Source organism: Equus asinus, chromosome 19, assembly GCF_041296235.1.
Source record: "Equus asinus isolate D_3611 breed Donkey chromosome 19, EquAss-T2T_v2, whole genome shotgun sequence".
NCBI lineage: Eukaryota > Metazoa > Chordata > Mammalia > Perissodactyla > Equidae > Equus > Equus asinus.
Window position 1 is genome coordinate 26,962,690 of NC_091808.1, and position 12,153 is coordinate 26,974,842.

At 36.3% G+C, this 12,153-nt stretch overlaps 1 protein-coding gene across 3 annotated transcripts in view; it reads right to left on the bottom strand.

Moving 5' to 3' along the window:
* Positions 1-12,153, bottom strand: part of CPS1 (carbamoyl-phosphate synthase 1) — a 127,967-nt gene that overhangs the window by 66,484 nt on the left and 49,330 nt on the right. For all 3 annotated transcript variants that reach the window (XM_070489803.1, XM_070489802.1, XM_070489804.1), the window contains 5 exons: positions 10,689-10,787; positions 8,470-8,565; positions 5,036-5,225; positions 3,921-4,078; positions 2,276-2,404 (listed from right to left, as the gene is read on the bottom strand). In XM_070489803.1, coding sequence (XP_070345904.1) covers positions 2,276-2,404; positions 3,921-4,078; positions 5,036-5,225; positions 8,470-8,565; positions 10,689-10,787 — 672 coding nt within the window. The remainder of the gene's footprint in view (positions 1-2,275; positions 2,405-3,920; positions 4,079-5,035; positions 5,226-8,469; positions 8,566-10,688; positions 10,788-12,153) is intronic.

A 12,153-nucleotide genomic window follows, 5' to 3' on the forward strand; every position in this document is an offset into this window, starting at 1 on the left:
ACGGCATATGAAACTGGGGAATTAGAAGAATCATATGCGACCATTATTATGGTTAATCACTGCCTAAGTGCTTAAATACTCTGAGTCATATATCATGTATGCCTGATTAAACAGATATGAATTACTATAATTATCATTTCATATTTACCCACCAGTACCCACCAGTGGGGAGATTACTGAACCCAAAATATACAAGAGGCAGTCTTTGACCTTAAGACATTTTAGTGGCTGAAAATCCACAACAGAAATGTCCCTATGTCTCATAATATATTTGACTTGCCATGGCAGTGAAAGGAAGAGAAAGCAATTGGGGAAAGTAGTTTGAATATTTTCAAATTGTTAGCACGCAGTGTAATGAAATAGTAACTCACTAGAAGTTTTTCTGTAACGTGTGTCAACGCTAATTTTATAACCTCGTTCAACATCACAGGCTCCAGCATGTGCAACTGAAAATATAACACATTTGTCCCCACAGCTGCCCATGATGAGGTTTTCAAAGCGGTTAGGAAACTCTGCAGCCAGTATGGACAGTTTAATAATGATGAATTTGTCTTTAGGATTGCCTACTAAACGAAGAAATCTGGGAAACGAAGGGTATGAAGTTGGGAAAGCTTTTTGAATTCTAACGGCGTAGACTGGATATTGGGGCACAAGGACAATTAAGATCATCTTCTCCTGTTGCCTCAGCTTCTTTTTTTTCTTTGAAGTCTTAGATTTTATACAAAAAAAAATTAGCTTAGGGACCTGGAGGAGTTAACGCAGAGTCTAACGGTGCTAAACGTAATCTCAAGAGAGTAAGAGGTGCTTAGGATAGAGCGATACAAGTCATTGTCCTCAAGGGAAGAGCTGGCTTTTCAACAAAGAGGACCATTTGATGGCTATTGATTATTTCAGAGGGATATAAATAATCAAAAACTATCCCATTCCAAAGTTGTCTTCATTGTAAACATTTTTAGACAATTCAGTATTCAGAATGGTTTTATATACTGTAAAAAATATATTTTTAGTAGAAAATAAGTACATATTGTCACTATTGGCAGTAACAACGAGATTGCCAATATTAAAACGTTGGGAACATCTAATATGCTAGAAGAAAAAGAATCTTATACTTCCATAAACATGTCTTTTCTTTACATACATGATTCAGAAGTCCAGAGTGGAAACAAGAAACATTTATATTAGACATATTTCTCTTTTTCTGGTTTGTTTTGGTAACTTTAGAAAAATTAAATCCAAGTTGTTGACATGTGAGGTTGTCATTATAGTTATGTAAATAGTTATTTAAATATATTTAATTTTATTTATCTGTTCTCAAAATCCTATGTCAGCAATTCAAGGGCCACATTTTGTTTCACTCCAACAAGTAAGTAATGATAAAGCTCTAAGCTGTGCTTGAGCTATTTACTCAGAATGCCCCAAAATAGCCCTCAGATTCATTTCGTTGAGGGCATGTAAGTTATACAGGCCTCTCGGCTGCACACACCTTCATTTATTCAATAAACAATTATCAAGTCCCAGCATCGCCAGGCACTGTTCTATTCTGTGGGAATAGAGTGTAAGCAAAACTCTACTTTCATGGAGCACATTTTCTGTGTTAATCTCTAATTTATTTTCTTGTAGCGCATCTTAATTTTCTCAAGATTTTCCCTTTAACACTTAAGAAAACACTTATAGGAAAGTGATTTTGAGATAAAATAAATTATAAACATTCAAATATCACTTTTGCTTATGTGTGTGTGGCAGTTGGTGGAGAGCTCACTCATTTATGTTACTAAAAGGTTTATACTGTATATATTTAAACCACTAAATCTGAGGTAAAGCTAAACCTCTTCACTTACTGGCTGTCATCCATGTCATATAATTTCAAAAGATAATGGAGAAATGGGAGATTATATTCCAAGGGTTTTTTTAACCACTAAAATATATTTTGGCATTATGAGTGTTTTGGAGCAGATTTTGAAGCAGAGGAAGACGGAACTGGATTGACTTCCTAGCGTTGAAATCAATAGACAGTACAGTAAAGATGGATGTTTAGGTAAAGTGAGCATCAGTTTACCCGGGACTGTCTGGGTTAACGTTGAGTTCCAGTGTAAATAATTGTACCATATTTCTCTTTCAAAGGTGTTGTCCCTTGGACAACGCTTTTAGAGAACATAACAGTGATTTAATAAACAGAGAGAAGGCTGTTTCTCATCTATATAACGTTCTTCAGTTGAAAGGGCATATCAAGTCAGTTTTCTTGGTTGGTAAGAATTTGGGCTTTGAACATACATACTTTTGTGCTGAGGTCCAGTAAGGTCTCCTTGTCAGGACAGAGGCCTGAGCCTAACCCGCCCAGGGCATAGGCAGAACGGATCATCACAGGGTAGCCAATGGTGTCTGCCGCCTTCAGCGCATCCTCAGTCTGTCAAGAACAAGGACTCGGAGTTTTAAAAGCTGACCACACTAGCAGAAAAGATCATACCAAGAGAGACTGGCACTTCAGATAAATCAGTGTATTTATGGAGAAGGACTATGGAAATGTTCTATTATTCCCTCATGTCCTTCTGAAAAACAAGCATTGTTTTACAAATTTTAAGTAAAATTCTAGGATTTTTTTTTAACATACAAGAAAGGCCCTTTTTTATCCCTTTGTGGTAAATTTTATTTTGCCATGTAAAAAATAAGGTGATGGCGAAAGCTGAAATAATCATTATTAATTTGAGAATGCAGGTCATATTGAATTTTTAAATTCAGTTTAAAAGTCTTCATCTCTTAATGAAACAAAGTTTTCCACTGCTGAAACTAACTTGGTGTTACTACAATAAACCATTAGGAATACTATATAGAAAAAGATTTTTCATTTTTCAAGTGTAGTCAGAGAGTAGTCCCGGAAGCCTGGAATTTTTTTTTTTAACTTACAGACTACAACATATGGTGGCTATATTTTTCTGTCATGGAATATTATTACACTACCAATGGGAATGTAATTACACCTTTCCCATATGCCTGCTTCTCCTCGTGAGGAAGCAAGGACATAATTAAACCTGGCAACGAAAGAATAAATGTATGGCAGAAGCTTTCCAAATATTCAGCAGCGCTATCCTGGGATTATTCATGATTGACAGCTGTGCAACACGGCAGGTACTTGATACCATTCTTTTCTGAAACGTCCATAACCCATTTCCAGTTGTCCTAGCAGTACTTGCCTTATCCCTAAGGATCTGCCTATTTCTACAATGGGGCGGCTGCGTCATAAACTGCCTCCAGCACCGCCACTCCACTGACTATGCCTGAAATCAGGAATAAAGTCAGAGGCAAAAACAGACATACAGCAAGCTGACTTTTTCCTGGTGCCTGGTAATCACCTATCCATAGGCGCAGGATACGATGGAAAATGATTAGCAGAAATGCGAAATAATCTGTCCTCCTTAAACATCTAAGCCACAGGTTTCTCAGTCATAAATCTCATTGATTAGATCCTCTGACCTTTTTTCCAGATAATTTCATTTTTAAATGTTTATTCCCTTCTAACAGGAAAATTTAAATCTAGTCATTTCCCATTTGCAGGTCATTCGCACATACAGGATGTGTGACAGATCCCAGGAAGAAGGTAAAAATGACTTTGGCATTGCAAGTTGGTGTGGTTTTTAATTTTAATTCAAGGGATTTGTGATTCAGTAGCAATTCAATCACTGATAAACCACTTTATCTCTGGGCTTACGCTTCTCTTCTTAAAATAAAATATTAATACCTATCGCTAACATTTCAGCATTGAACGCTGCAATTAATACACAATGTCTCTGAGGCACTAACACATTTCTGGAAGAACACATACACAAGTATAATAATTTAAGTATTATTTTTAGGCATGACAAACCATTCTCCCCACAATGCAAGGCAAATAATGGCCTTATTTCTCCAGAACAAAGGTTCCTTACTGATTCTACAGCAAAGCTTGGAGCAATCCTTTCATTAATCTCATTTAGTTTGTCCGAGAACAACTGCCTGTCTTCTGTGGCCATAATGGACTCAACCGAGGTCCCCAGGACTTTCACGCCATACTCCTTGAGCACACCTCTCTTGAATAGTTCCACTCCTACAGAAGAAGCAAATATAATCAGTTTTTAAAATCTCAAACTCTTATGTCTTCTTTAATAGAACTTGTTTTTAAATCTCTAAATTAACTCCAAGAAGCAGTACAGTCCACAATGGAGTTATACAGGCGGTCGATAAAAATTTGAAATAAAAATTCTGAAGACATTCAAACAAAATATTTTCTGATATGATGTTACTTATATTACCATCTTCTTCAAATGATTTATGATCCTCATTAATAAAAATCATAGGATCACAGTGAGCCTTAAGATTTTAGTATATATCCTTTCCTTTTAAGGTCCATTCCTACGAGACTCTCATTTAAATAATCCCAGTGATACGGCTTTCTGTCGTTGTTAAAAATCATTAAAATTCTCTGTGTTTCCACAACTTGCCATCTAACTTTGTCTAAGTCTTTTATATTTGACATACCAATTACATCACCAACTGCTTACCCCAAATAGCTAACGAGATTCTCACTCATGATCTAGTGCCAAAGGTTCAAAGCGTTTTAAAGGAGACAGAGCATTGGACTCAGCGGATGCATGAAGGGGCGGGAGAAGACTGACAACCGCTGCAGACAGCATAAGACACATGAGAGCCCAGAGCACTCAATCAATGTGAATTCTCATTTTTCATTCATAATAGTTCTCAAAGCTTCAGTGGTAACAGAGAAAAGCAAGATCCCAGGATGGAGGAGGGAGACCCAGGAAATCTACATGGCCGCCCTGGAGCAATACAGCAAAAGGTGTCTTTTTGTCCCTCAGCTGTCCTGTGAAATAAACAAGTAATATCCATCATATGACATTTTCAGGTGGCTGTTTGCTAACTGCTTCCTCCCAGATTTGAGTGAAGCTTTTATGAACACACAGAGCACAATTGTGAGATGGGGTCAAACAAAAATATTATACATAAGTGTATGGGCCAAAACTCAAAAATTAAACTTAAAAGAACTCACCACAGTTCAAAGCTGTCTGGCCACCCATGCCTAGAATTAACCCATCTGGCCGTTCTGCCTTGATGACCTCTGTGACAAACTGAGGGGTGATGGGGAGAAAGTAGACAGTATCTGCCTGCTTTATTCCCACCTCATTGGTCTGCACTGATGCAATATTTGGGTTCATCAGGACAGTTTTGACATTTTCTTCCTGAAAGAAACAAAATATATGCCGAATCTGAATACATGGTCAAAAGAAGAGAATGACCATATTTGAATGAAGAGTACTATTGGATAACAAAGCTTTCAAGTTAATCTGTGGGCTGCAGAGATCAGTAATAGCATTAGTGAATGGGAGGTAAAGGGAGACAAATATTTGGTGAGAAGAAAGAAGAAATTGCTTGAAAATACAACTATCTAAAAAGAACTGGCTGCCTCATGAGGTTCACCCTGAATTCCTTGCCTCTGGAGGGATCAAGCAAAGCTGGAGATGACTTCTACAGAATTTGACTAGACACCACAGTACTACTGAACTTTACAGCTCAATGAACCTTAAAAGAATAAAATAGTCCCCACACTTTTAAATGACTAAAATATAAAATGAAACAAGAGGCAACATCCAAGCTTCTTTCCTTTCTAATGTCTGTCAGAGAGCAACACTGAGTGCACATTTAAAAGCAGGGTAATGTATTCCCTTCTTGCTGGAGGCACTGAAAGCCTTCTGCTGGTTTCCATTTTTTTTTAATATTTTCAAGTCTGTGCTTTAACAAAAAGCATTATACAACTGTTTATACATATAACATAGAAAGAAAATGACCATATGGCAAAAAGTAAAATAAACGTGTGTGTGTGTGAACGTATCCATGGGCTTACCTTGTTCCTGACATCTAGAGAGACCTCCAAAACAATTCTTCACGTAGGCTACTAAGGATAATAGCTTTCTAAACCAGCAAAATGCACATTTTTGTGTATTAGACACTTAGCAAAATAATTATCATGAAATATGGCCAGATGGTGCTTATTATTCTACCTATTAGCATGTCAATTTTGAACTCTTCTAAAAAGTCAGCAAGATATCAGATGAAAGTATAGAAATCATCCTTGAAAGCCCTACATATCCTTGAGGGAGGATCTGAATGAAAAATTAAATGTGTTTCACACTACTTTAAATTCAAGTAGTGCCTTAAAACTGGTAATGTACTTTTTCACTAATCTGTATGATTTTTATACCAAGACTATGAGAGAAATTTCTACCTTACAGATGAAGAAATTGAGATTCAATAAGGTTTCCAAAGATCGTACAGCTGATTAGTGCCAAAATTAGGACTCAAATCCAAGTCTTGTGACTCAAGTCCTATGCCCTTTCCTCAATATGAGTCATCTCTCAAGATTTTAATGAACTGTTCTAAAAGAGTCTGATTAACAAAATATCGAACAGATACACACATATAAGCAAATGCATTTAAAATGTGAGTTGGAATTTAAATAGAGTCCAAACTGAGAACACGTCCTCAACAGAAGTTATAGATCTCACTATCATAGATAAATAACTACAGATTTAGGCATATTTGTTTTTTCCTGAATGTGCTGTACAATGAATATAGCTACTTTTATAAATCAAATTATACAGGAACAGTTCCCATAAATGCATGTGATGAGTGCCCATGCATTTTAAAACTTAGAAATCATTTCAAGCCGTTTTGATAAATTTTAAATTATTTTTTTCTAATGTAGTTCTGGCTACAGAACATAAATAATCTAATTCTTCTTAGACATTTAGCTCATAAATTCATCTCTATTAACCTCCTAATTAATCACAATACTATATCTAATAATTCGTATTCTTCAGTTAAAATATATAACTTCACCTAATGGACGTAAAGCACATAAAAAATAGAAGCTGTAGAGGCTGGTCCAGTGGCGTAGTGGTTAAGTTCACACACTCTGCTTCAGCAGCCTGGGGTTTATGGGTTTGGATCCCAGGCACAGACCTACGCACTGCTCACCAAGTCATGCTGTGGAGGTAAACCAATACAAAATAGAGGAAGATGGGCGTGGATGTGAGCTCAGGGACAATCTTCCTCAAGCAAAAAGAGGAAGATTGGCACAGAGGTTAGCTAGGGGCCAATCTCCCTCATCAAAAAAAATACAAGTTATGAAAATATTAATTCTATATAAAACAACCAAATAAGATAAAAAAAAATTGTATGCTAGTTAAACGCATTCTAAACCTTGAACACTTTTAGATTGTGTTCTAACCAATCTAAACCACTGGACTTCCACTAATTATCTAAAAATAAATTGAATCATAATACAATGAAGTAAGGCATACTTTGAAAATGTGCATGAAATAATGCGTGTGCACGTGCGTGTGCACCCATGCATGCATGGAGAGGACTATTCAATAAAAACAAATGGGCAGAAGAGGAAGGGGCTGCATTCCACCTATTTTCAACAGATATCTGTCAGGTGAAAATCTTCGTATATAGAATACTGAATAAAGCAAAAAGAAAAAAGAGAAAGATTTTGGCCAACTGTTTTCTGTGTTTGTTGTCCTGGTCTCCTGATGCCTTTCTTTCACCCAGCCAGGTCTCTGATGAATTGTTTTACAGCGCAAAGCCTGAGGCAAGGCCACAGAGAGCTCACATTGCCTCTGGATGGCCTGATTATCACCAAAATGGGGAATAAATGGGAACTAGCCAGGGAAATAAAGACACCAAAGAGAAGCCATTTAGCTCCTCAATGGAAATACCTTACTACCTTACATGTACAGTGGAATTTTTCTAATGGTTTATTTTACTGTGAGGGTAAAGGAGAGGTAAGGGGTAAGGGTTGGAGAGATCACGAGAGACTTTGAAGAAACAGGGAGGGAGTTCTTCCCAACTTCGGTATCGAATCCTCTTTTCCACTTGAAAATCCAGCCATACCATCTTGGTAGGTCCACCCAGTCCAAGTCACAGGCCAGGGACTTTGGTCCCCTAGTGACAGGTAATAACTTCTAAAGCTTCTAAAGCAGGTGTGGTTGCCTTTGCTCCCCCAACTGGATCTTCTCTTGTCAACCACAGAGATGCCTGAAGCATCCTGTAGAACATGGGAAGATGCCCAAATTCCATCCTTCACACAAAAGACAAGTGGATTTTAAAAGCTCACTACCTCAAAAGGAATGAGCAACATCTATAAATGCAGCTTTATATGTTTTCAATATAAATAGGTGAGAACATAGATGATTTTGAAGACCAATCTAACCTTCTTAATTTGCAGGTGTGAACCTTTGAGAAAGTTAAATATCTTGTCTGTGATCAAACTTTCTTTAATATAAGATGCGTAAGGAACAGTTAAGGAAATTAATTATAGTGACTTTGAAAAGAGGTAGTGTCATAAATCTAAATTGTAAAGTACTAATTAGACTCATTACAGGGAGTATATTAATTCTTGCAAAGATCATATTCTCTCACCTTCATGGCTTTTACAGCTTGTGATCCCGAGTAATCAAATTCACCTGCCTGACCAATGGACAGGCCTCCTGATCCCAGGATAAGGACTTTGGAAACCTGTAAGCAATAAGAAAATGACATTGCTTTTATTATTAAGATGGAGACATGAGGCATTTTCAAGAGTGGGGAAGACAAATTATATTGTCTGAGTTTATGTGGTGATTTAGAGTACAATGTTTAGAAAACTATAATATATGAGTAAAAAGACTAACAAGTTAAACATCTCCAATTTCAAAGCAATTTCTAAAGATCGTGCAGTTTTTTTCTCTTCAGTAAAAAGTTTTTGGAAGAGGTCTACATTTTATTTAAACATATATAAACATCTAAAAATAATTATATAAATATATATAAATTCATACATCATTGTAAATATATACATCTATATGTGTATATGAATACATATATATTATTTTTAGATAAGAATCTCCTTAAAATTTAATTAACTAAATTAAATATTCCACAGGTTTTCTCTGGACAAAGGATCAGCATAAATACAAGTGAGCCTCAAGGCTTTCCCTAACCAATGAAGACAGAAGTCAGGAGGTGAGGCGACATGGTATGCCTTCATATTTACATTTCGCCTTTACAGTTCAGCGCCAGAAATATTTACAGAAAATACAATAAGAAGAAGATCATGTCTTGGCAACATAACGGAAATTCATACAAAATTGTTTGTACTATTTCAAACAAGTAATGATACTGCTTATTTTCCAGCCACAACCGCCAAGACCTTCAGAAGAGAAAGATATTCTTGGTCACTGAGACAGACCATGACCTGGGAAACTTGGTTTGTTTCAACAAATAGTTATTGAGCACCTACTCTATGCAAGGCACTGGGGGATCCCAAATTATGCCTTTTCCCACACCGTTTATAGAAAGAAAAGCATCTGAAGAACATGTGTTAACACTGAGAAAAACACTACGTGGTACCTGGATTCTTTAGCTACCAGGAAGCCTCAGTTTGCTCCCACACTGAGTGGATGGATTACCTTTAATCTCTCCATTTTAGGAAAAGAAGCTATCATGGAAATCCTCGAAACAGTCCATCTAACTCAACTCATCATTTCATGTAAACATATGATATGATGTAAACATATCATTTCATATAAACATTTACATTTCATGTAAACGTCATTTCACATAAACAACTTATTTCACATAAACATATATACATAAAGTATGTGTATATATACTTGAAAATAACACATATATCCTTCTAAAGCTTATATAATAAAGGTATGGGTATGTGTGTGGCTTAACTATGACAGCAATGGGTAGAAACCTTGTCTAGTAACACACACATTCAAACAAATCAGGATTCAAGTCTTATGCTACATTAATCCTTATCCATTTGCTTTTAGAGGTAAAATGATGTTATTCCATTCATGATGTTAAATAATAATTCTTCTTTGTTGTTGTTAGTGCCACCGAGTCGATTCTGACTCCTAGAGTCCCTGTGTACAGCAGAGCAGAACCCTGCCTGGTCTTTTCTCACCATCCTCTTACCTTCCGGCGCTCTATCAGACAATGTTCCACTGCTATTCATAGAGTTTTTATGGCCAATTTTTTCAGAAGCAGGTGGCCAGGTCCTTCTTCCTGGTCTGTCTAGTCTGGAAGCTCTGCTGAAACCTGTCCACCATGGGTGACCCTGCTCATATTTGAAATCTCAGTGGCATAACTTGCAGCATCACAGCCACACGCAGCCACCACAGTGTGACAACCAACAGAAGGTGATTTGGTCCCCTGACCGGGAAATGAACCCAGACTGAGGAAGTGAGAGCACTGAGTATTAACCACTAAACAACCAATTCTATCATCTACAATGATTCTGTAGTCTGAACTGTATCTCAAGCTTACATAGGGCTATAGTTTATTAAGTAATGGGAACTATATCAAATTCTAAATTAAATTAAACACTATTCTTTATTAAATTATTTTATGACAAATATTCTAGAAGAAGTGAACTTTAAAAGGTATGATTTTAAGTCAAAACATGAAAAGTGTAATGAACATCATCAAGAACAGATCAAAAATTAGATGCTAAAATGATGGATGTTTACAATATTACCAATCATCTTTCATAGACATTAAAATGGTTTACATAATTCACTAAAAAAAATCATCACGTGATAGAGAAAATCCAAAATACATAAACCAAAAGGAAGGCTACAAAGACTGACCTCAACTCTAGACGCAACCAGCGCCGGCTTCGGTAGAGCGGATGTAATGGTGGTACCTTTCCCCTTCTTTATCAGTGAGAAAAAGGAATCAAACAGGTACTAGAAAGACATAACCAGCTGGTCAGAAGCTTCAAAACCCATGAGGCTGCCACATGAAATACAGTGCACTCAGTTAAATCTGAACCTCAGAGAAGCAACTAATAGTATTTTAGGATAGTATTCCTATGCAATATTTGGTTTTTGCCAACTATGGCAAAACTATTTACTAGTGTAAGAATCAGATCAAATAAACACTTCTAACTGGTTACTTCAAATCCTATCAAAATAAACTTTTCAGAATGAACAGTTCAAATAATGCCTTCTGAGAATGTCAAGTTTTCAACCCCTTAATTATGAATCTTATTCTTCTTCTAAATAAAATTCTAGTTATGCAAAAAAAATTGAAACCATATTATTTATACATCCTAAAATTAGAAATAACTGGATTTTAAAAATTTCTATCAGCTCTAAAAATATCTCTAAAGATTATTGTTAAGTTTTACCAATGAATTTACTTGTTGTTGCACTAGACATGACAAATTTCAAAAAGATACTCATTTTGCTACCATTTGGCAGGACAAAAAAAAGGATTAAGTGATACGGGATATTATATGCCTTAATTTCAATGTTCCTAATCTGAAGTACCAATATAGGAAAATAATTTAAATTTTAAAGAAGTATTCAGCATGCATTAAGCGATATGTGCATGTAACTAAATTTTATTTATGAGTTTCATCGTGGGTGGGTAATGTTATACTGTTTTCGGCTATTAAGAACCATTATTTCCTAATAATATTAAAGCAACAAAATACAAATATCTGAAAAGGCAATTCAGCGATGAGGAAGTAGGGTTGACAGAGGGAAAATTCTTATATTCCTCCTTGTTTTACCAAGTGTCTCTTCTGAGAGTATCTGCTGACAAGGAGGAATTGACAGCATTAGTCCTGGAGGCCCCAGGATGGGGGTGAGAGTAATCGCACCAGACTGAGGGTCACAGCAAGCTCTTGTTTGGAAAGATGTCCTTAGCACTGAATCAAGAGCTCACAGAAAAAAGCAAAACTCTTTGAATTAAAAATAAAACTCCTCCAAGCAGTCCCTGTGGTTCCTTTCTGAAGCCATCTGACTCATAGCACGTGCCCTCTCCCTTCCCCCACGCGCCTTCTTCCTTCTGCTGTTTGTCCTCTTCATCCCGACACAAGCAGTTGCCATAGGGATTTTTGTGAAGTCACAGATGGGGGATTAAAATTTCATTTCAGTTATGAGAACAAGAAAGCAAGAGGGAATTCATTTGCGTAGTACAATAATTGTAAATTTCAGAACTAAATATATTAGAATAATAAGGACTTAAATAAAAATAGCATCACACTGGGTTTCTTAAGGGCTTTCCCACTTTAAATTTTAAAAAAGATAGAAAGTTTCTCCATGA